Raw genomic sequence first — 22,920 nt, forward strand, 5'->3', positions numbered from 1 at the left:
CCCAGGCCCGTCAGGGCCAGACGGGATATCAGGCCCTTCAGGGCCCACAGGACCAGATGTAGCTGGAGCAGTGGGACAGCGTGGGAACCCCGGGGCCCCGGGACTTCCAGGACCGCCGGGCCTCCCAGGGCCTAAAGGGGTCAAAGGTCAGGATTAATCTGGTCAGTCGGCCTCCTCCTCTTGTCTGACTCCTCCTCCTCCTGTCTGACTCCTCTTCCTGCTGTCTGACTCCTCCCCCTGCAGGTGACACTCTGCCCTGTGTACCCAGAAACCCTGGCCCCCCAGGAGAGAAGGGAGAGACCGGAAATACAGGTGAACACCATCTATAACACCTGTCTATCTGACCTCACACCCACGTGTCTTCTCACCTATCTCCTCACCTGTCTGTCTCTGCAGGCTACAGAGGACTCCCAGGTCCTCCAGGTTTCCGTGGTGTCACTGGACCTGATGGACCTAAAGGAGACGAAGGACAGTCTGGACTTACTGGACCACCTGGACGACAAGGTACCTCAATTGTCCAATACGTCCACACTGCCTCACCTGTCCAATATATCCACACTGTCTGCACATCTTACTTATTACTTTATACACATCTTCATCTTCCAGGACCTCCGGGGGTTGTCGGAGATACCGGAGTGGAAGGACCTGAAGGCTTCAGTTATGGTGGAGAGCCAGGTACATCACCTGTGTGTGTGTGCGCGCTAACCTTGTCATTACATGTACGTTATTGTATGGTTACTCTACTTTTATTCTTCAATTTAACTCGTCAGGGCACCACCTCCTTTTTAATGTTAGGAGGAAACATGTTTAATTGATCAGTCTCAAATTAATCGTACGTTCTTCAAAACAGTGCCGTGCTCAAAGGAAACCACAATGACTTCTTAAGATAAATTAAAACAGTTATTAATATAGCAAAATGTCTTAATAATACATGATAAAGAGAATAATAAGACAAAAGAATAATAAGGCCTTTAAGTGAGATTAGGAACTTTAAATCACTGGGTTAGTGGCTCAAAGTGTGTGACTTGAACCTAACTTAATGTTATAGCAAAGGGAAATGCTAAGAAGGCTTCAGCTTATCGAATGAAATATTTATTATTTTATTTTATCTGACATCAACCTTGATCACAAAACCATGTTATGCCTTACTGTGCTGAAGATTTGTCACTGCAGAGATGTCGTCTCGGCAGGTCCGGCGTTGCATTGGTCGCTGTAGTTAGCTGCAGCAGTGAAGGCTTGGATAACTGGTGCAGCTTGGCTTGGGCTGTGCTATGGATGAGTCTTGATGAATGCAGTGGTATGTTTCAGACTGTGCTGTGAAGTCTTCGATGTCAGCTGAGCTCTCAGGCAATGCTGTGAAAAGAGTCTGTCTCCAAGCTAGTGATTGATTGATTGATTGATTGACTGATTTGGTTGTAGGGCCTGGTTGGCTTTCCAGGTGTTATTTCAGTCCATGTCTGGCTTTTGGTAGACAACCAGAGATCCCGTCCAATGTGTTGCTCTCTCTCTGTTTTAAAGCAACATAAGCTGGTGTTGAATCAAGGCTTTCTTAGCTTTGTATGATCGTTGCTGAAATTTACTCTGGCTGCTCCAACTCTTTAGTTGGCTGGAGTAATTACTTTGGTCGGATAAATTTCAAAAGGAAAATACTACACGTTAAAATGCAAGGTTTCTTGTTAAAAATTGTAAAAGCAAAAATGACTGAACTTTACAATAAAGAATTAAAATGCGTACATGCTTTAGGTAGAAAAATGAGATTTATAACAGACGTCTTAAGAAAACTCGAGGTAAATAAAGAGTTCAAGAACCTGTTGAGGGCCAGCCTAAAGACACGGGAGATGCCTTTTGGCTTTTTATTGGTTTCTGAAGTCTTGGGTGTGTTGAAAAGTTTTTCATGCCAAAGTTCTAATGAATATTAATTTTCTTTGGGACTTCTAAGGTGTGGCTGATACCTTGACTTGAGATGGCAGCTTGTAATTTTGGAAAGGAGTGGCTTATTTCAAGTTTACACACATAATCACACACACTTCAGGTCACTATGGCTGATTAAATCCTTCCTGTCAACATTGTAGACAGCAGCATATTGTCAAACCTTTCAGGAAAACATACCAAACATTAGACATTCAAATTAATGCTCATCTCATGATATTTAGATATTCAACCTTCATTAATCTGACTTATCAAACAATCGAGTACCGTAGCGAAATAAAAATTAAAGTAACAATTAGGTGACTGAAAACATAACATTTTTGGTAGTGACTTGATTAAATTTTCAACATAACTCTTACTTCATAATATAAAAACATTCAATATGGCTCCTTGTCTAATTTAACTATCAAAATATAATTTGGCTAATAGTTGTAGTAAATGCAAAAATGTTAAACAGTTTGAATGCAGTTCATGAAAGAATCCAGACTCTTCAGTGTTAAAAAAGACTTTCATGTCTTAACAGTCCAGAGGTCCTGTTTGTGTGGAGTCATTTGGTCCTATTTCTCTGGTTCAAATGACCACAAAGGTCATTTATGCTTTTAGTTCAGGTGATAGTTTAGTTAGCCATCTGGAGGAGATGATATTTCTGAGAAGAGGAAAACTGTCTTCCTTTCTCAGAAATAAAAATATTAGTTCAGAAAAGTTCAAAACCAACAAGCTGTCCTCCTACAGTATATACATGTATCTACATAATATATATTCTGTTGGTCTGTAATCTGATTTATTGATATAAATTAGAACCCAACTGTGTAATTTAACACATATTTTATCAAAACATGATTTGGAATAATTAGCTTGTTACATAATAAAAATCCCACATCATGGAAAATTGTGTAACAGTGCAACTGACTTGATGCGTTTCCAGCTCTGTGTTCTGGATGAAAAAAATATTGTAGTAACATGTTTTTTCACATTCACGCAGCTTCTGTTCTGATATCATACTAATTGAAATTGAAATACTGTTACAATCACTTCACCAACACATTCTGACCAGTCAAATAATGTTATAGACCATATAGACCTATTAAATTACATTATGGACCTATTGTATAATCTTATAGAACTATTTTATGACCTTATTAAACCTTATAGACCTATTATGTAACATTACAGACGTATTAAATAACATTATTAACCCATTAAATAACCTTAAACACCTATTATATAACCTTATAGACCTAGGTTGATAAAAAGATTGACAGTATGTTTGACCCTGTGTATACCAGGCTCTCCTGGGCTACCAGGTTCTCCTGGATTGAGGGGACCAGCTGGAGACTCTGATGTTGGGCCCTCTGGACCCATCGGCTTCCCAGGGTCAATGGGCTCTCAGGGACCTAAAGGGGTCCCTGGCCCCCCCGGCAATGAAGGATTCCCAGGTGAATTATTGAACTCATGTCTCACGTCTGTGAACTTGTTCAGAGTCTATTTCTGTAATTTCATTTCATTTAATTCAAAGATCCTTAAAGATCAAACAAAAGAAGCACAACTTAAATTATTTGCTGTAATTGTCCAGGAGTCCTAGGTCTGCCTGGAGGCCCTGGGGCCAAGGGCCAGAGAGGACAGGATGGGGCCCCAGGCATACCTGGTCCCCCAGGGCCCACACCAGACCGCTGTGATGCAGGAAAACCTGGTTCCAAGGGTCTCTCTGGCCCCCCGGGACCCATTGGACGCCCAGGTAAACTCTGACTCCTAAAGGTGCTCCTCGTATACAGAAACATACTACAAACATACAAAACTGATTCTGATTCACTTCACTTCACTTCACTTCACTTCACTTCACTTCACTACATCTGAATACTTGTATGTAATAGTCTTCAGTAAAACTTTCTAGAAGAAGTTTTGTGACTTGTTCCTGCTCAGGGTTTCTGGGGGAGAAGGGTGACAAGGGGGAGCCAGGCCCTCCAGGTTTTGGCCCCCAAGGCCCTGCTGGTAAACCGGGCTCTCCAGGGTTTCCTGGGTACACAGGACTTCAGGGCCCCTCTGGCTCCGTGGGAGACTCTGGACTGCCAGGGCCAGACGGTGAGAAAGGTGAGCTCCATTGCACTTACTGTACCACACCATCCTACACCACACTACACTGCACTACACTGTACTCACTGTATCACACCCCACTATGCTGTACTACACTGCACTACACTGCACTACACCGTACTATACCGCACTACATTGCACTACACTTTACTCACTGTATTACACCCCACTATGTCGTACTACACTGCACTACACTGCACTACACCGTACTATACCGCACTACATTGCACTACACTGAACTCACTGTATCACACCCCACTATGTCGTACTACACTGCATTACACTATACTCACTGTACTATACCCCACTACACCCTACTACACTGCACTACACTGCACTCACTGTATCACACCCCACTATGTTGTACTACACTGCACTACACTGTATCACACCCCACTATGTCGTACTACACTGCACTACACTGTACTCACTGTACTCACTGCATTACATCCTACTATGCCATACTACACCGTGCTACACTGCACCACACCGTACTCACTGTATCACACCCCACTATGCCATACGACACTGCCCTACACTGCACTCACTGTATTACACCCCACTATGCTGTACTACACTGCTCTACACTGTACTATACCCCACTACACCATACTACATTACACTACACTGTTCTACACTGTACTCACTGTACTATACCCCACTACACTGTACTACACCACACTAAACAGTACTCACTGTACTACACTCCACTACGCCGTACTACACTATACTACACCACACTGAACAGTACTCACTATACTATACACCACTACGCCGTACTACACTGCACTACACTGCACTACACTGCACTCACTGTATCACACCCCACTAGGCCGTACTACACTGCACTACACTGCACTACACTGTATCACACCCCACTAGGCCGTACTACACTGCACTACACTGTACTCACTGTATCACACCCCACTATGCTGTACTACACTGCTCTACACTGCACTACACTGTACTCACTGTATCACACCCCACTAGGCCGTACTACACTGCACTACACTGCACTCACTGTATCACACCCCACTAGGCCGCACTACACTGCACTACACTGCACTACACTGTACTTACTGTATTACACCCCACTAGGCCGTACTACACTGCTCTACACTGCACTACACTGTACTCACTGTATCACACCCCACTAGGCCGTACTACACTGCACTACACTGCACTACACTGTACTTACTGTATTACACCCCACTATGCCGTACTACACTGCACTACACTGTACTCACTGTATTACACCCCACTATGTCGTACTACACTGCTCTACACTGCACTACACTGTACTCACTGTATCACACCCCACTAGGCCGCACTACACTGCACTACACTGCACTACACTGTACTCACTGTATCACACCCCACTATGCTGTACTATACTGCTCTACACTGCACTACACTGTACTTACTGTATTACACCCCACTATGTCGTACTACACTGCTCTACACTGCACTACACTGTACTCACTGTATCACACCCCACTAGGCCGCACTACACTGCACTACACTGCACTACACTGTACTTACTGTATTACACCCCACTATGCTGTACTACACTGCTCTACACTGTACTATACCCCACTACGCCGTACTACACTACACTACACTGCTCTACACTGTACTCACTGTACTATACCCCACTACGCCGTACTGCACTGTACTACACCACACCAAACAGTACTCACTGTACTACACCCCACTACACCGTACTGCACTGTACTACACCACACTAAACAGTACTCACTGTACTATACCCCACTACACCGTACTACACTACATTACACAGTTCTACACAGCACTGCACAGTACGACACCATATTACACTGTACTTACTGTACTACACTACACTACACCATATTACACAACACTACATTGCACCATACCATACTCTACTACACTGCACTACACCGTACTACAGCGTACTACACTCGACTATACTGTACAACACTGTACTACACTGCACTGATACTACACTCTACTACACCTTACTCACTAAACTCACTGTACTCACGGTGTGTTCCAGGTCTGATGGGGCCTACAGGCAGGGACGGAGGTCCAGGGGCCCCAGGAAGGAGTGGGGCCCCTGGAGTCCCAGGCGGGAGGGGTGAGAGAGGGTTCGAAGGACGGGATGGAGCCGCAGGATGTGAAGGGCTGAAAGGAGAGAAAGGTAAACACTGAGTGATACTAGTTACTGTAGTACTCGACTGCAGTATTACTGCAGGTTACTGTAGTAATACTATAGTATTAATAATGTTACTATAGTACTACTACAGTATTAACTGCAGGTTACTGTAATACTACTACAGTATTGCAGGTTACTGTAGCACTGCAGTATTATTACTGCTTACTATAGTACTACAGCATTACTGCAGGTTATTGTAGTACTGTACTGTAGTAGTATGGCAGTATTACTACTACTTACTGTAGTACTACTACAGTATTACTGCAGGTTAGTGGCAAAATTAGTTTATAACAACATTAGTATATAACAGCTTATAACATTAGTATATATCACTATTTATAACAACATTAATGAAAAAAAAGGAAAGTTAGCACATCTCAAATTTACAACTCAAGGAGGACAAAATACTAACATTTCACTTGTTTATTTGACTCACATCACAAAAAGAAAAACGCTTACGTGTTTTGGCACAGAACGTTCTTCAGAGCGTTTGAAGTATACAGGTTCAATCCAGTTATATAAGGGAAGAGTTAATACACAGCTGAGAGTTGGACCCAATCATTTAGGAACCAATCACTTTTCTTATCCCATGGTTCTAGATACAGGGACCTATCACATGTATGTAGTTAAATCTGATTTAAACCCCATTACATACAACATGAAGATTCATAAAACACTGTTTCTGGTCATAATTGATACACTATTATGAACCTACACTAGATGGCAATAAAGGGACAGATTACAAACAGTCCTAGTTTTAAAAGCATTTTAAGCTGTAGTCATCATTAAGTCCATTTGGTGTCATAGTATTGAGTGTGTATATCCAAAAAAATTCTCTCTGTTCCAGTTTCTTCATCATCACCTCCTCTTGTAGGCATCATGACGTTCAGATCTTGGGTTTCCCACTCCATTGAGAATCCCATCTTTGAAGTGCACCCTCCTTTTTCCAATTCAGTTTTCTCAGTTTCAAGTTGCTCCGATCTAAAAGTGGACAAATACAATCACGATGGCCACTTCATTTGAGGAACTTAATCAACTGTGCCGAATCTTTATGTTGTATGTAATGGGGTTGAAATCAGATTTAACCACATACATGTGATAGGTCCCTGTATCTAGAACCATGGGATAAGAACAGTGATTGGCTCCTAAATAATTGGGTCCAACTCCCAGCTGTGTATTAACTCTGTCCTTATATGACTGGATTTAACCTGTATACTTCAAACGCTCTAAAGAAGGATCTGTGCCGAAACAAGCAAGTGTTTTTCTATTTTGACGTGACCTGAATAGACGAGTGAAATGTTAGTATTTTGTTCTCCTTGACTTGGAAATTTGGTATATGTTTCCTTTTCATATTTTTTGGAACATGCTCACTGATTTTGGGTTTAGCACTCCACTGAGAATCCCAACCTCCTTTTTCAATTCAACAACATTCATTTATAACAACATTAGTTTATAACTGTACATAACAACAGTATCACCACTGCAGTGAGCTGAACATCTAGTTGAAAGTCTCCGTGTGTCCCTGCAGGCTGTAGAGGGGAACCGGGGCCTCCAGGAGACACCCAGTGTGTGCCCATCAAAGGCGAGAAAGGAAAAGAGGGCCCTTCCGGCCTCAATGGCTTCCCCGGACCCCGAGGTCAGTGCCACCATGACTCTGTTAACATAAAGACCATCTGTCAGGATGTGGTGTCAGACAGGAAGTTAAAGGGTTCAGTACTGCATTCAGGTACAGTGCAGCTGCATTCAAGTGCAGTGCTACATTCAGGTACCGTGGGAAAGGAAACAAACTGTGTCTGTTGACCCTGATTTCCCATGGTGCTCTGCTGTGACTCCTCCTGCAGTGTGAAGCTTTCCAACATCAAAAAGCTGCTGTCTCTGCAGGAAATAAAGGTTTGCGTGGTGCTGCTGGTAAGCCAGGCTGTACGGGCGTCAGCGGGCCCCCAGGCATCGTTGGACCCCCAGGACCCTCTGGGTCCTACGGCAAACCGGGGCCTCCTGGATCAGCTGGACGTCTAGGACCTCCAGGACTTATCGGCTTCCCTGGCGAGACAGGAGATCCTGTAAGATCAATTTCACAGTCATCCAGAACACTAAGGGCCGTCACAGCAAGCTTCAATAACAACCAATCACATGAGCTCTTCTCACCGCCTTTAACCTCTTCCACTCAGCTCCAGAACCACAGTGACTACCTGCATAAACTGCCAGAAAGGAAACCTCCCAAAGTTTCTGGTGAAAATGTCAGAAACACTTCAGCTGCTACAAAAACCGAGCAGAAAATCTTTGAAGTCAAGAAGTTTAAACATTTTGTCTAAAATAAAGATGTGTTTTCAGTCTAAATAAGTGACTGTTAAGTTTTAAAGTAACAGAAGAGTCTTTAACATCTAACATCAGTCTGAGAACATCCTGAGCTGACAGGCACTGGACAAGTGCTTGAGAGTGCTTGAGAACTAAAAGAACACGGTTTGTTTGGGAACTAAAAGAACATGGTTTGTTTGGGAACTAAAAGAACACGGTTTGTTTGGGAACTAAAAGAACATGGTTTGTTTGGGAACTAAAAGAACACGGTTTGTTTTGGAACTAAAAGAACACAGTTTGTTTGGGAACTAAAAGAATATGGTTTGTTTGGGAACTAAAAGAACAGGGGGTGTTTGGGAACTAAAAGAGCACAGTTTGTTTGGGAACTAAAAGAACAGGAGGTGTTTGAGAACTAAAAGAGTACAGTTTGTTTGGGAACTAGAAGAACATGGTTTGTTTGGGAACTAAAAGAACAGGGTTTGTTTGGGAACTAAAAGAACAGGAGGTGTTTGAGAACTAAAAGAGCACAGTTTGTTTGGGAACTAAAAGAGCAGGGGGTGTTTGGGAACTAAAAGACCACAGTTTGTTTGGGAACTAAAAGAACAGGGTTTGTTTGGGAACTAAAAGAACAGGGGGTGTTTGAGAACTAAAAGAGCACAGTTTGTTTGGGAACTAAAAGAACAGGGGGTGTTTGGGAACTAAAAGAGCACGGTTTGTTTGGGAACTAGAAGAACAGGGGGTGTTTGGGAACTAAAAGAACACAGTTTGTTTGGGAACTAAAAGAACACAGTTTGTTTTGGAACTAAAAGAACACGGTTTGTTTGGGAACTAAAAGAACACAGTTTGTTTGGGAACTAAAAGAACACGGTTTGTTTGGGAACTAAAAGAACACAGTTTGTTTGGGAACTAAAAGAACAGGGGGTGTTTGGGAACTAAAAGAGCAGGGGGTGTTTGGGAACTAAAAGAGCACAGAGTGTTTGAAGGTACCAGTTTCAATTTCAAGACACCACAAATATTAAGCATCCAGCAAAACAATAAATAAAAAGGATAATTAATACATCTGAACTACATTTAACCTTATTAACTTGTTGGGACACCAGCGTCCACTAGTCATCTCTCTCTGTCTTTCTTGTGGTTTTGTCATTAGTTGGAAGACTTCATGTTTACAGAAATATAAAGTCTCGAAATGTCCTTCTTGAAAATCTGCACGGACCTTTTCATGAATCAGACTGTGTGCTGTCTTCTCCATATGTGAGGCAGGTATTCACTGGTGTTTAGTTTACAGCCCCACACTGCCCTCCTCTTCTACAGACAAACACACAGGCAGTTATTTACACTGAAAATACATTTTTATTTTAGACGAAAATGTTTAAATTTTTACTGACTTCAAAGAGATTCTGCTCTGTAGCAGCTGGAGTGTTTCTGACACTTTCTCTAGAAACTTTGGGAGGTTTGCTTTCTGGCAATTTATGCAGGTAGTCACTGTAGTTCAGCAGCTGAGTGGAAAAGGTTAAACATCTTGGTGCAAACCTGTTGGTTTGGTGCCAGGAAATCACCAAACAGGTACAGACACTAACAGAGAGACACCTCAAGAAAAAAGTCCCAGATAAAACAATCCAACCCTGAAATGAAGCTGCTCGCCGCACCTGTATAAGTGCTGAATGTAGCTTTAACTTTGAGGTTTTAACAACCTTTCATGTTTAGAAATGTTGATCTCTATGTGTCTGTGGCTGCAGGGTGGCCTGGGATGTCCTGGTAAGTTCGGTGAGCCCGGACACCAAGGATGTGCTGGACCCAAAGGTGAGACAGAAACATTCATTTCAGCATCTCTCCAACAGAGAGACAGTGATGCTTTGCTCTCACTGCTGTTAACTTTGTGTTCATGCTTCAGGTGATAAAGGACAGTCTGTGAGTTGTCCTGGTCCAGCCGGGGACAGGGGGCCTCCTGGACACTCAGGGCCCCCAGGTGACTTTCTGGTTCTGGATTTTTTTGTAACAGTAAGAGAGTCTGGTATCTCTGACAGAAACAGATGTGGCAATGAACATTGTTTGTTCCTGTTTCCTCTCTCAGGCCCATCTGGACCTCGGGGGGATCCGGGACGCCCAGGTTTCGTTGGGGCTCAGGGGGAGAAAGGATGCAAAGGAGATCTAGGCCACCAGGGAGACACGGGTCCATCAGGTACAGACACCCATCTGGACCTCAGTCTTTATACCCCAAACCAAAGTCACAACACAAACGTTGCATTAAATGTAAAACAGTTTATTTATATATTTACAAAAGTGAAAACAACTGAATATAAACTGAAGCAATAGTGTTCAGGGTGAACGAAGGCCAAAGCAACAAACAAAGGAATCTATGTCCACAAGAAGGGCTGATTAATCAGGTGAAACAAATCAACAAACAAAGACATGTACTGAACCAAACTGCCTAGGATAAAACAAAATAGGAGAAAACATTGCAAAAGAGCTCACCCCTTAAGTGCGATTCACAAAGAAAATAAATGCTAGATTTTTAATTTACAAAAGTTGTGAGAACAGACCGAGAAGAGAACAAATTGCTGCTACCAGACTGTTGGAATCATGGCCATTTTAACAGGCAGGGTGATATGTCTGGACCAATCAGCAGCAGACACTCCCCAGTCCGAACCAACTGAACCAGCCAATCGGACGGAGACACCTAAACACATACTCCAAAGATCCTGCAGGCACAGACCACACCCTCTCACAGAAACACAGGCCCACAAAACACAGGAACAAAACAGCAGACAGATTTGCGATATAGCCAGGCTATAACATTCATCCTGTAAAGTGGTCAGAACGGAGTTAAAATTGGAAGGGTCAGGGGGGTCAGGAGGGTCAGGACTTTACGTGTTGTCTTACAGTGATCCCACCTCATTCAGAGATCACCAACATCCAGCCAGTTAGAGACTAGAGCTCACTGATTCCATTCAGGTGGTGTTTTAACTGACTCATCAACAGCTCCAACAGGAGGGAACACATCACACTTCAGTGGTTCCCAGTCCATCTCAGATTGGATTTAAATATGTTAATGATCACTCTTAAGGCTTGTAGCCGGTTAGCTCCTTAATATACTATATCTGACCTCCTGACCTCCTACGAACCTGAGATCTTGGGGTGGGTCATTCCTCAGTCAAATCTAAAGAATACATGTGACTAAAGGTGATGGAGCCTTTTCTGTTCGGGTCACTCAACTGTGGAACGACCTGCCAGAGATCAGGGAAGCTAACATGTTGTCTTCTTTTAAGGCACTTTTAAAAAGTCACTATTTTAGACTTTTTATTGATTTTACTATTTGTTTTATTATCTTTTGTTGTATTTTATATTTTTGAAATAATTTTAGCTATATTAATAAATATTTTATTATTATTATTATTATTATTATTATTATTATTATTATTATTATTATTATTATTATTATTATTGTTATTATCATTATTAATTACAACCCTAATCCTGTCTGTCTTTCCACCTGGCTGTCTGTCCATCAGGTGTGATGGGCCCCACAGGTCCCAGAGGTCGGCCAGGTCCTGCAGGTGTTCCTGGTGAGGCCGGTGCTGATGGTCCTCCAGGAGCGCAGGGCTGCCTGGGACTCAGAGGTGAGAGCTGTAACAGACCTGCAGCATGTCCTGCTCATTAGCTCAGCATGCAGAGAAGGCTGTGTGGTAGAGAGAAACGCTTCAGCTGCACCTTAAGGTTAGACTGGACATGTGATCAGAAGTGATTAGAAGCAGATCTTAGGTTGACACCAGGTGCAGATGGTGTTTTCTTGCTGCTAGCTACATCCTCAAGTCTGGTTTTAGTGTTTTAAAATGTTACTGATAAACTGTTATCAGAAGAATGTTGAATGACAGATCAGCCTCATGTTGATCGGTAGGTTTACACGCTGCCTGGTTGGTTAACCAAAGTCATACACAACTAAGAGGACATGATGTCTGAAGATTAAACATGAACAGAACAAATACTGGTTATACTTTACATTCCAGCTTGGTAATAACAAGGTAATAGTGGGGTAATATTTTCATAACTAGGTAATAATAATGTAATATAATGGTAACTAACAAGTAATAGCTTGGTATCAGCAATGGATATAACTTGGTAATATTAGACTTACATTTTGTAACAAAGGGGTAATTATGTGCTGAACAATGAGGCAGAATTATAAAGTAATGGCACAATAACATTTCAGTGAATATGGTAACCTGCTAATAATGAGCATATTTTTATTTAAAATGGTAATATGGTGACATAAATGTGGTAATAACCTCATAATAATTAGGTAAAATGGTTCATATTTTCAAAATGTCATGGACTACTACCAGCATAAGACCTTCCAAATCACATGACAATTCTTGGAAGTCACATCTGGTAATTACCATATCAATGTGCTGAAGTTACTCCTCCCTCATGTTCCAAAGATTCCTTTGTTTTTAGATAAAACTGTAAAAATTCTTTTAACGCTGTGATTTATTACCTGGAAACACTCATGGTAGTTTCTGTGTAATAGCCATGAATCAGTGCTGCCAAATGCATAATTACACATTTCTACTTTTTCATTTCATAGTGATGTTGGATTACACCAACACCCAGAGACACAGAGATTAACTGGAAACACACCTGGTAGGCCTAACCCTACCAATTTTAACTTAACACAACATGTGATACTGCTGATGAAAAGTTCAAGAATTATATATATATAGACGTACTTTACTCATCAAACTTCAAAGCAAATCCTTATATGAACTACCAGGTGTGTCTCCAGGTAATCACACCTCTTGGTATTGGTTTCATCTAATATCAACATGAAATTAAGTAGAAACATGTAGTTATGCATTTTGCATCTTTAGATGTTTCCCTATAATAACCTCTGTTAGACCTGCAAACATAACATCATCCCAAAAATGTAATAAGCCTCGAACGTAATACAATTCTGCATCTTTTGATGTAATAATCCCATTTGTATAAGTTTCCCACAAACATAATAGCAGTTGCCTACCATGTACGTAAACATAATAACTATCACGTCTGCAGGGATTTGTTACATTTGCGAGAAGGTGAAAATCATCAGTCTTCAAAATTGTAGCAACTTCCCTCAAATGTAATAAACCACTGATATAATCAAAATCTGCAGCTTATACCAGCTGCTAACTCTAAATGTCTTTACCAGCCAATGACATTTTCTTCCCACATATTCTTGTCCTTTATTTTCTTGCATATTTAGACTGTGTATGCACACAAGCAATAAATCCCAATCATATTTATTCCAGGTTTCTTCAAGGTTTTACTACAAAGACAAGTGCCAAAAAACACAGGATGGGCAATAACATTGTCATGTCACTTTTGTAATGAAAGCTTTATAGACAATCATAGTAACCCTTCCATATGAATTTGCTCAGCAATTACAATATTTACAGGTAAACAACACAAAGTATTGCTTTAGTAACAAGAGGTCTATAACAACTGGATATTATTTATCCTCACTAAACCCAATAATATGCTATGTTTGAACCATGTAAATAAAAGATATCTGCATATTGTAAGCCAGCATATGTATTTTGAACATACATACACGTCTTTAAATCTTTGAAATAATGAAAATAAAACATTTCTCAAAACTACTGAAAATTAAAGGCTTTGTAGATTGTTCTCTCATGTGTAGCTTTCCATCCTGTCATGTCAAGTAGGTCTATTTGGTGTCTTTCCTGAACCTGTTCAGCTGTAATTGGCTTCAAAGGTAGCCTGTTTGGTAATTTTGCTCTCAGCAACTGGCACTGTCTGGATAAATCCACTGCTTGTTGAACAGCTTTCTTACTCATCCCAGAGTACTTCTCCCTGAGTCTGATGTTTACTTTTTGTGCATTAGAACCTTTAGTGGCATCAAATTCTCTCTCAACAAGTTCTGGGATAGCAAACCATGAATTTCCTGTTACACAAAATGGACTCTCTGTCATCACTTAAGGAATACTGCTGCTTATTTCTCGGTACCCTGACCAGAGCTGACTGTTGATTTTTCATCCTCTCCGCAACAGGGACATCCAATCCCCCCTTGAGTATCTTAAGTATGACACTGTGGGTCTCATTATCCACTGGCCATAGGCCTAGGCCTTGTCCATTGCATATCACACAGAGTGTGGACAGTAGAAGTATGTGCAGAATAATATTAAGTCTGTGAGACACACAAAAATATGGTATAAATATCTAACCGCAATGAATGTCTACAATAATTTTAAGTCTAATTCTAATTGGTCAATCAAGTCAACAGACTTTTATTTCTCAATTATGACCGATGAGTTTAGGCTATAAACTGCTACTGCTAACATTCACAATTTGCCTGTCGTGTTTGCTAATTGGTCACATTGCTAATAAAATTATTTTCAATTCACTATCAATTTTTCATCTGAATGTATTAATTTTGTAAAAAAGTGTAACTCACTCTGCTTTTCATCAGGGTCCTAAACACCTTATCTTGGTTTATTTTGTGATGGTGACTGAATACTATAACTGTATAACTGGGAACTGATGTTCTTCATTTAACAGAGGTAGGGGACTTGGGTCACATGATTTGACTCGAGTGAAACTCCAGTCTCAAATTTGATGACTTGCGTGACCATAAATAACAAAAGACTAATTCATTGACTAGACTAAGACTTAAGACTGATGGTCCAATATTCAATAGTTATTGATAGCTATAAAATGATGAGCTATTGTCACTTCACTCATCAGTGCTACTAAAACAGCTACAGTCACTAACACTCTGTCCTAATGGCAAGTGACACGGGTGAGCAACAACAACACTGTTTGGAGAATTACCGAAAAGACACCTTCCCTGGATCTATGTCAGATATCCATTACTTGAACATATCGATATAGACAAAAATAACGAGTTATCAGTGTTATGAATCTGTACAAGCTGGTCAAAACTGGCCAGAACTGTGGCCAGTTTAAACAAGAATAAACACCAATAGAATCGTCACTAGCAGATCAGCAAATGGCAACTGCAGGGTGGCACAGCACAAAACTATTTTCAGTCAGTCATCTCCTTCAGTAAAAGGGAAACACTTTAGGAATGCCCTACCAACAGAAATAAAAACACAAACTGATCTGAAAATGTTTAATGAAAAGGTGAAACACTGACTGAAACAAAACCAATCCTATGATCATTAATCAATGATCATGCACCTGTGCACACACACATGCACATGGAATTGTACACACAGATAGAGGAACAGATACATACAGATAAACAAACATACATACATACTCATAAGGACTACGTGCATGCATGCACATGGACACACGCACCTATAAACATTATGCACATAAACACATCATTACCATGAATAAGAAAACACACACACATGCACACATACACAACACATGTAAATTGATGTTATGTGATGTAAATACTGTTGTTATTGAGAATGTTACTATTTATTGTGAGCTCAATTTAACTAATATATTCCTGATAGTGATATGTTATGACTATTTTTAAGTAGAAAAGCCTCACCTGGGACAGGCATCACAAATTAGCCTTGGCTAGAAATCCTATATGCAATACATCTGTTTCATGTTATTTTAACCTGTTACAATGTTTTTTGCATCGTCCCTGACAAATAAACAAAACAAACAAAAATCATGATACTACCTCATTATCACTCTCTTTTGGACCCAATAAACTCATCCAGATTTTTAGAATTGTTTATTCTTTCTAAAGATTGAAGATTAAAGATTCTGTTCATTGTTAGAAAAAAATAGCATGTGGAAGTTACAAAGAAGTTACAAAGACACACATCTTTATAAAGAAAAAAAAGGATTTTAAAAAATGAGTTTACTGGCTCCAAACAGGAAGGAAAATGAGGTAGGATCATGTTCTGGGTGGAGTATCCCTTTAATGAGGATAAATAATATCCTGCTGTCACTGACAATCAATACTTTACATTCTTTACTTGTGCATAGTTTAACTGTACAGCAGTTGAGTTTGTACTTAAACTTTTTATAGGGTTAAGTATGACTGGTTGTAAATCTTTCATTGCTAGAGTGACATGATACTGTTTTTTACAATTGGCTTTGTTATGAAACCTGGAATAAATCTGGAATTAATGTGAAGGGGATTAATTGCAACAACACAGTCTGAAAAGGCAAGAATGTTAAGGACAAGAATATGTGGGAAGAAAATGTCATTGGCTGTGTTGAGACGGGCAGTAGTGCGTTTGGTGTGTGTGCGTTTCATAATTATCATAGATAATTATGAATTATGACATCAAGATACTGTTAACATTAATCAATAATTCGGGCACCAACTGTTGGAGGAACACAGTTGATTATTCACAATAATTATCAATTATCAAAGATAATTAACTAATTATAACAATTAATAGAATTATTAACATGAATTAACAAATACGGGGCACCACCCGCAAACCGGGACCAATAACCAAACCAGGTAGTCTCATAAAAGGAGTTCACCTAGAATGTTAATATCTGAGAGATATCAACATTCAAGGATGAACAAAGAAGGTTGAATTCGAGCTCTGACTCCTTCAATCAGCCACTTTTCACAATATTACACACAATAATGACAGAAGAACTTCTCTTTAAAGATATAACAGTGTTTATTAAACTTAGCAAAATTAACAAAGTTAACAAACGCTTCATTCAATAAACAACTATTCTAAAATCTAACTAGAAAACGTGTGATTGCTGAAAGCGAATTTAGATTGCATAATTGGAAGCTGAACACAATTGAAAAATCTAGCAAGATTAAACTCTGCAATGGGTGGAATTGAACCTGCACCCTCATGTTTGTAAGACAGACATGCTATGCACTGAGCTAACATGTCACACAGCAATGCCAGGCCAGATTCTGCTATTTAGTCTGTCAATTGCATGAAATTGACAAAAAAGCAGTTCAGCTCAGTTCATTAAGCAGATTGACATCACCTAACCTTCATCTGTCTCCAGATCTGTCTCTAATATTTCCTAGTTATACCCATTGTTAATACCAAGCTATTACTTGTTAATTGTATTATATGTACTAAGCCAAACTTCCAAGGATAAAACAAAAACAGGATAAAACAGTGCAAAAGAAAATACAAGCTCACCCCTACAACTTAAGCACTATTCACAAAGAAAATAAATGTGAGATTTCTATTTACAAAAGTTGTGCAAAATACAAAAAGGGCTTGGACGCCGAGGACAGAACAAAGCGCTGCTACCAGACTGCTGGAATCTGGGCCATTTTAAAAGGTTGGGTGTTATGTCGGGACCAATCAGCAGCAGACACTCCCCAGGTCGAACCCACCAAACCAGCCAATTGGATGGAGACACCTAAATTCATACTCCAAAGATCCTGCGTTAAAGTATGTATATGTATATTATTATTACCTCTCAATTATCAAAATATTACCCTACTATTACCCTGTTATTATTGAGCTGGAATGTCAAGTGCTACCCAAACATCAACACCAAACATGTTTCATAGTTACAGAACTACATGTCGACGGTTATTGTTGTAGCTGAACCTAAACATGTACAGTTTCAGGTCGTTGTTGTAATGTTTAGCGTATATATTTTATGTTGTGGAGATTTGTGAGCATCAAGAGATTATTTTGTTGCACCAGGTCCTCCTGGACCGCTGGGACTTCATGGACTGGATGGACTGAAAGGAGTGAAAGGAGACATGGGGACCAGAGGTCACACTCATATGCCTACTTACAAACATCTCAAAGATCATTTTTAGACTTTTATGTCTATGTCTATGTCTGTGTTTATTTCTGTCAAGTCATCAGCATCACAAAAACCCTCATAATGTCTGTCTGTCCGTCTCTGTAGGTCTAGGTGTTCAAGGTCCTCAAGGTTGCCAAGGTCTTCCAGGGGATAAGGGACCTCCAGGCCATCCAGGCCCCTGTGGTTCATCCCAGCCCGGGCCCCCAGGACCTAAAGGCCCCCCAGGACCCAAAGGTCTGTAGCAGTGCAGTTCTCAGCAGGTTCCAGATGTAAATGTCCTGTTCATGAGGATTTGTGGTCTTTACATGTTGTTATAGGACCACCAGGTGATTGTGGACCTCCAGGTGGACCAGGACCAGACTGTAAAGGCCCAATCCCAGGACTTCCTGGAGATCCCGGTTGCCCTGGACCAGATGGAGATCCAGGTCAGACTTTAGCTTAACACACTGAATAGTTTGACAGAGATGTCACTGACTCATCTCTGACCTGGGTCTGGTGTTTCAGGGTGCCCTGGTGACATGGGGGAGCCAGGTCCCAACCCTCCCATACCTGGAGATGATGGGGACAATGGGGGCCCAGGATGCCAGGGTCCGAAGGGAGAAAATGGGTCTCTGGGGCCCAAAGGACTGCCAGGCATAGCCGGAAATCCTGGGTTGAAAGGTGAGACTGATATCCCAACATGTTTCTGCTGACAGGTCTGCACTGGACCAGATCAGTCTCCCACACACACCTGCTACACCTAGACCACAGCTACACTTGCACTACAATTACACCTGCACTACAGCTACACCTGAGAACTGCAGCTACAACTGAGAATGGAAGGTTACATGTGTAACCCAAGTTCTCTGAGTAGAGAGACTACCTTTACACCCTACCTATCCCATATGTATGGGGACTCTGTAAGACACACAAACAGACCCAGCTGCTCCTGCAGGACCCTGAAATTGCTCTTGAATGGCAGCTGCCACCAGAGTGCTCATCCATGTGCTCAGATAAAAGCTAACTGTTTACAAATATACACTATATACATACCCATGGCCTAGGTGCAAGATCCCACCAAGGCTTAGCTGGTCCCGCTAGATGCTAAGGTCAGCCAATAGTGGCCTTCCACCCAGTAAATGGGTAGAAGGCTAGCTTTGAAAGAAAAAGACATCACTCCAAGCCAAGGTCATTTCTTGTAAGAGCTGTGGTCACAGAGGCATGGTATGTCAGGCCATGCCCTGCTGCATTACACCTAAACTCAATGAATCAGTGACTCAGTGAATGGGGTACTGGCTGCCACATTTATGTAGTAGAACCTGATAAAGGTGGACGGGTTGAACAAGAGGCCATGAGGCCCATGAGGTAGCGAGGCCCTGCATGGAATGTGCACACACCCCTACTGGCGCTGGCCTGCCTGCCCACCCTCTTATACACCTGTTGGATTGCATCCATAACCCACTGAGAGAGCCTAGTCTTGGAGATTGGTTGCCCAAGGCAGTTAGGTTTGTAACAGACAAAGCTGGTCTATTGTCCTGTGGGCATGTGTCAGATGAAGATACACCATTAAGGCACTGACTGGTGTGTGTGGGACTTGGACCAGACTTTAAGGTGGAGTGAAGGGTTCAGGTGCAGCACCACCCCAGTATCACACTCCAGCCCAACTGTTTCCAACGGCTTGAATGGCTCATGCTGCAAGGCTGATAGCACCACTTCCAAATCCCATGTGGGGACAGCTGGCCTTCAGTGGTAGGGAGTAACCCTATGAGTACCTTTAAGAAACTGAAAAATAAGGTTGCAACAACCTTCTGCCAGTCTCCAAGGCCCAGTGCGGGCTGCCTTAATGGTTGCCACCATTCCCCTTAAAGTTTAGGGAGACTTGCCCACATCCAACATTCCCTGGAGGAACTGGAGGATGTCATGGGCCACGCAGGAGAGGGGATCCACCTGTCTCGAGTTGAACCATGATTAAAACTTGATGCTTTATGAAGCCCTGGCTCCTTGCAGAGTGCTAACCACAGACTGGGGTAACCCCTCGGTGAGAAATTGAGCCCTGAGCCCTGAGCCCTTGGAGAAAAGGATGAATAAGAGTTCTGTGGGCCTGGGAGAAGAGGTCCCGCTGGTCAGGGAGCTCCCAAGGGTGTCCTTGAAGGCAGGGTGCAATTGCAGAGAACCAGATCATCAGGGACCAACTGAGGGCCACCAGGATGAGGCTCAACTCTTCCACCTGGACTCTCTGTAGGAGTGAGTGCAGGAGGATGAAGAGAAAAAAAGGCATACAGGTGGCCCTGTGGCCACTGATGTGCCATTGTATCTGTGCCTAGGGGAGGAATGTCTCTCCTTATGGAGAAAAAGAAGGGACAGTGAGCTGTCTCCCTGGATGTTAAGAGATTGGCTATGGCTGTACCAAAGCGGTACCAGATCTTGCTTACAACCTCTGGATGCAGCCTCCATTTTCTGAGGAGGGGTCCCCCCTGGAGAGCCGATCTGCTGCAAGGTTTGCCTGACCCAGCACATGCATTGCCCTCAGGGTATTGAACTGTGGATGTGCCCACTCCCATATTGTCAGAGCCAATCTGCAAAAGTGAGGGGAGCCCAGGCCCCCCTGTCTGTTTATATATGCTGCTACTACTGTACTGTCTATTCTCACCAGCACATGGTGGTTCCTCAGCTGTAGCAGGAAGTGCAGAGGAGCTAGATAGATAGCCTGCATTTCCAGAAGATTGATGTGCTGTGCTAACCAGGGTCCATGCCAGTGGCCGCTGATGCCTTTGCCCTCATGGACAGCTCACTAGCCTACCCAGGAAGTGTCAGATGACAACACCTGGTGACGCAACACCGGCCCCAGTGCATTGCCTCATGTTAAGATGTCTGGCTGCTCCCACCAACAGAGAGCTACTTGCAGTCTGTGTGTCACAAGCTCCATGGCTTGCAGAGTTCTCTGGGAAAAGTCCAAGGCTCAGGAGGCAAAGCTGCACTGGGCACATGCTCAGAAGAGCTAGGGGCACAATGCGCACTGTGGCTGCCATCAACCCCAAGAGGCAGAGGCACAATTTCCAGGTTACCCAAGCCCCTGAACATAAGTGGGACAAGCCTTAGGACAGCCTGTCTTCCAGGAGTTAGGGACTGTGAGGGCTGGAGCCTGCTCTTCCTCCTGTTGAGGTGCAGGCCTAGGTGCTCTAAGTGCTGCAGGAGCCGGGTCACATTGTTGCAGCACTGCTCCTCTGAGCAGGTACATGACAGCCAGTTGTCCAGGTGATTGACGATGGAGACATTGCTGAGGGGTCACGGGACTTCGTCCATGCATGTTGCGAACGTGCGGGGGTCCAGCAGTATGCTGAATGGGAGGATACAGAACTCGAACGTTCTGCCGTTGAAGGCAAACCTGAGGTAGGGTCTGTGTCCCTCCCATATTTGGATCTGAAAATACAGTACCAGCCACTCAAAATTGCTGGGATCTGGTTCAGAGCATCATTTTAGACACACTTCCCCAAAATTCAATAATACTATTATTATTGATATATTCCCAAGTACCAGTATTTATTTACTGAGCAAGGATCACATTTAATTGTTGTTTTTTCTCATTTACACTGTATTAACAGTGAAATAAGCTTGGATGCTCTATTCACAAAACACAGTTTTTCTTATTGGGGGGCTGGGAGACCTGTTAGGATGACACAACAATGGCCAAGTAAGTGCAAACAAAAAGGTTCACTCAAATGCTAATGATGTGTTTGGGAATGTGGGAATTAACAGGCAAATTAAGTCATATTGTTTTTTATCTTATTTTCCTGTTTGCAATGTTTTGTATGACTCCAAAAACAAGTGAAAGAGGACATTTTATACAACCAAATAACATACAGTATGAGAAGGGAACCAGCAACAAAGGGAATATTAGACACGTCATAGTGTCGTCATGTTGTGATAGAGCCAACTTTCTCACCCACAGGAAACCCCCACAGAGGTGTGTCTTATCTTATTCTTACTCAAAACACCACTATAACCTGTAAGAGATTCGATCCTTTGTCTCTCGTGGAGAAAGTCACCAGACAGTTTTGTCAGTTGTTGAGTTAGGGTCTTCTTGTATATTCAGCAAGAGTAGTCTACTTTATGCCTACTGTAGATGCCTTCTTAACAGCAGAAGAATAAAAGCACAGTTACTTCTTCACTGTATATCAGACTGGAACCAGTGGAATCTCTGTCCCTGTCTCCCAAACTAAATAAAAAACTAAATAGTCTACTCTTTGTTTTTATGGTTACACCATTCCATCAAATAGAAATATTATCGATGTCTTTTGCATCATTTTAGACACACTTCCCCAAAAATTCAGCCTTAAGGTTGGTGTTGATATGATGAGAATAGATGTCTCAGAATCACATCTGTTTCTGAAGCAGTGTCACTCTGCTGGCACATCAGTGATTTTATCAACAAGAGCAAACTAAATTATTTCAGCAAATGCACAGAAATAATGGAATAATGCTTAAAGTATGAATAAAGTATTCAGTTTTTCAGTGGTTCATGTTTTATTGTTGAAATGCCTTACAGTGCTAACACTGTTGCATCACATGTTGTGATTATGAGACAATTTATAACATGAGATAGAGTAGAATTAAGACTGAAAAAACATTAGATTGATGCGATCATATAAACAGCTTCGTCAAAGTATTTTTTCATTATTTATTTC

The 22,920-nt window shown here is 41.9% G+C and overlaps 1 protein-coding gene across 1 annotated transcript in view; it reads left to right on the forward strand.

Moving 5' to 3' along the window:
* The window catches only part of col4a4 (collagen, type IV, alpha 4), a 93,025-nt gene that overhangs the window by 55,597 nt on the left and 14,508 nt on the right, over positions 1-22,920 (forward strand). Inside the window, exons 25-42 of the mRNA XM_042413800.1 lie at positions 1-146; positions 244-312; positions 397-504; positions 607-675; positions 3,216-3,365; positions 3,503-3,664; positions 3,850-4,017; positions 6,059-6,202; positions 7,746-7,853; positions 8,099-8,277; positions 10,249-10,312; positions 10,404-10,478; positions 10,584-10,691; positions 12,022-12,129; positions 18,151-18,222; positions 18,362-18,490; positions 18,574-18,681; positions 18,761-18,916. The exon at positions 1-146 is cut by the window's left edge and continues 38 nt beyond it. Of these exons, the coding sequence (XP_042269734.1) occupies positions 1-146; positions 244-312; positions 397-504; positions 607-675; positions 3,216-3,365; positions 3,503-3,664; positions 3,850-4,017; positions 6,059-6,202; positions 7,746-7,853; positions 8,099-8,277; positions 10,249-10,312; positions 10,404-10,478; positions 10,584-10,691; positions 12,022-12,129; positions 18,151-18,222; positions 18,362-18,490; positions 18,574-18,681; positions 18,761-18,916 (2,123 nt within the window). The remainder of the gene's footprint in view (positions 147-243; positions 313-396; positions 505-606; positions 676-3,215; positions 3,366-3,502; positions 3,665-3,849; positions 4,018-6,058; positions 6,203-7,745; positions 7,854-8,098; positions 8,278-10,248; positions 10,313-10,403; positions 10,479-10,583; positions 10,692-12,021; positions 12,130-18,150; positions 18,223-18,361; positions 18,491-18,573; positions 18,682-18,760; positions 18,917-22,920) is intronic.

Source organism: Thunnus maccoyii, chromosome 6 (assembly GCF_910596095.1).
Source record: "Thunnus maccoyii chromosome 6, fThuMac1.1, whole genome shotgun sequence".
NCBI lineage: Eukaryota > Metazoa > Chordata > Actinopteri > Scombriformes > Scombridae > Thunnus > Thunnus maccoyii.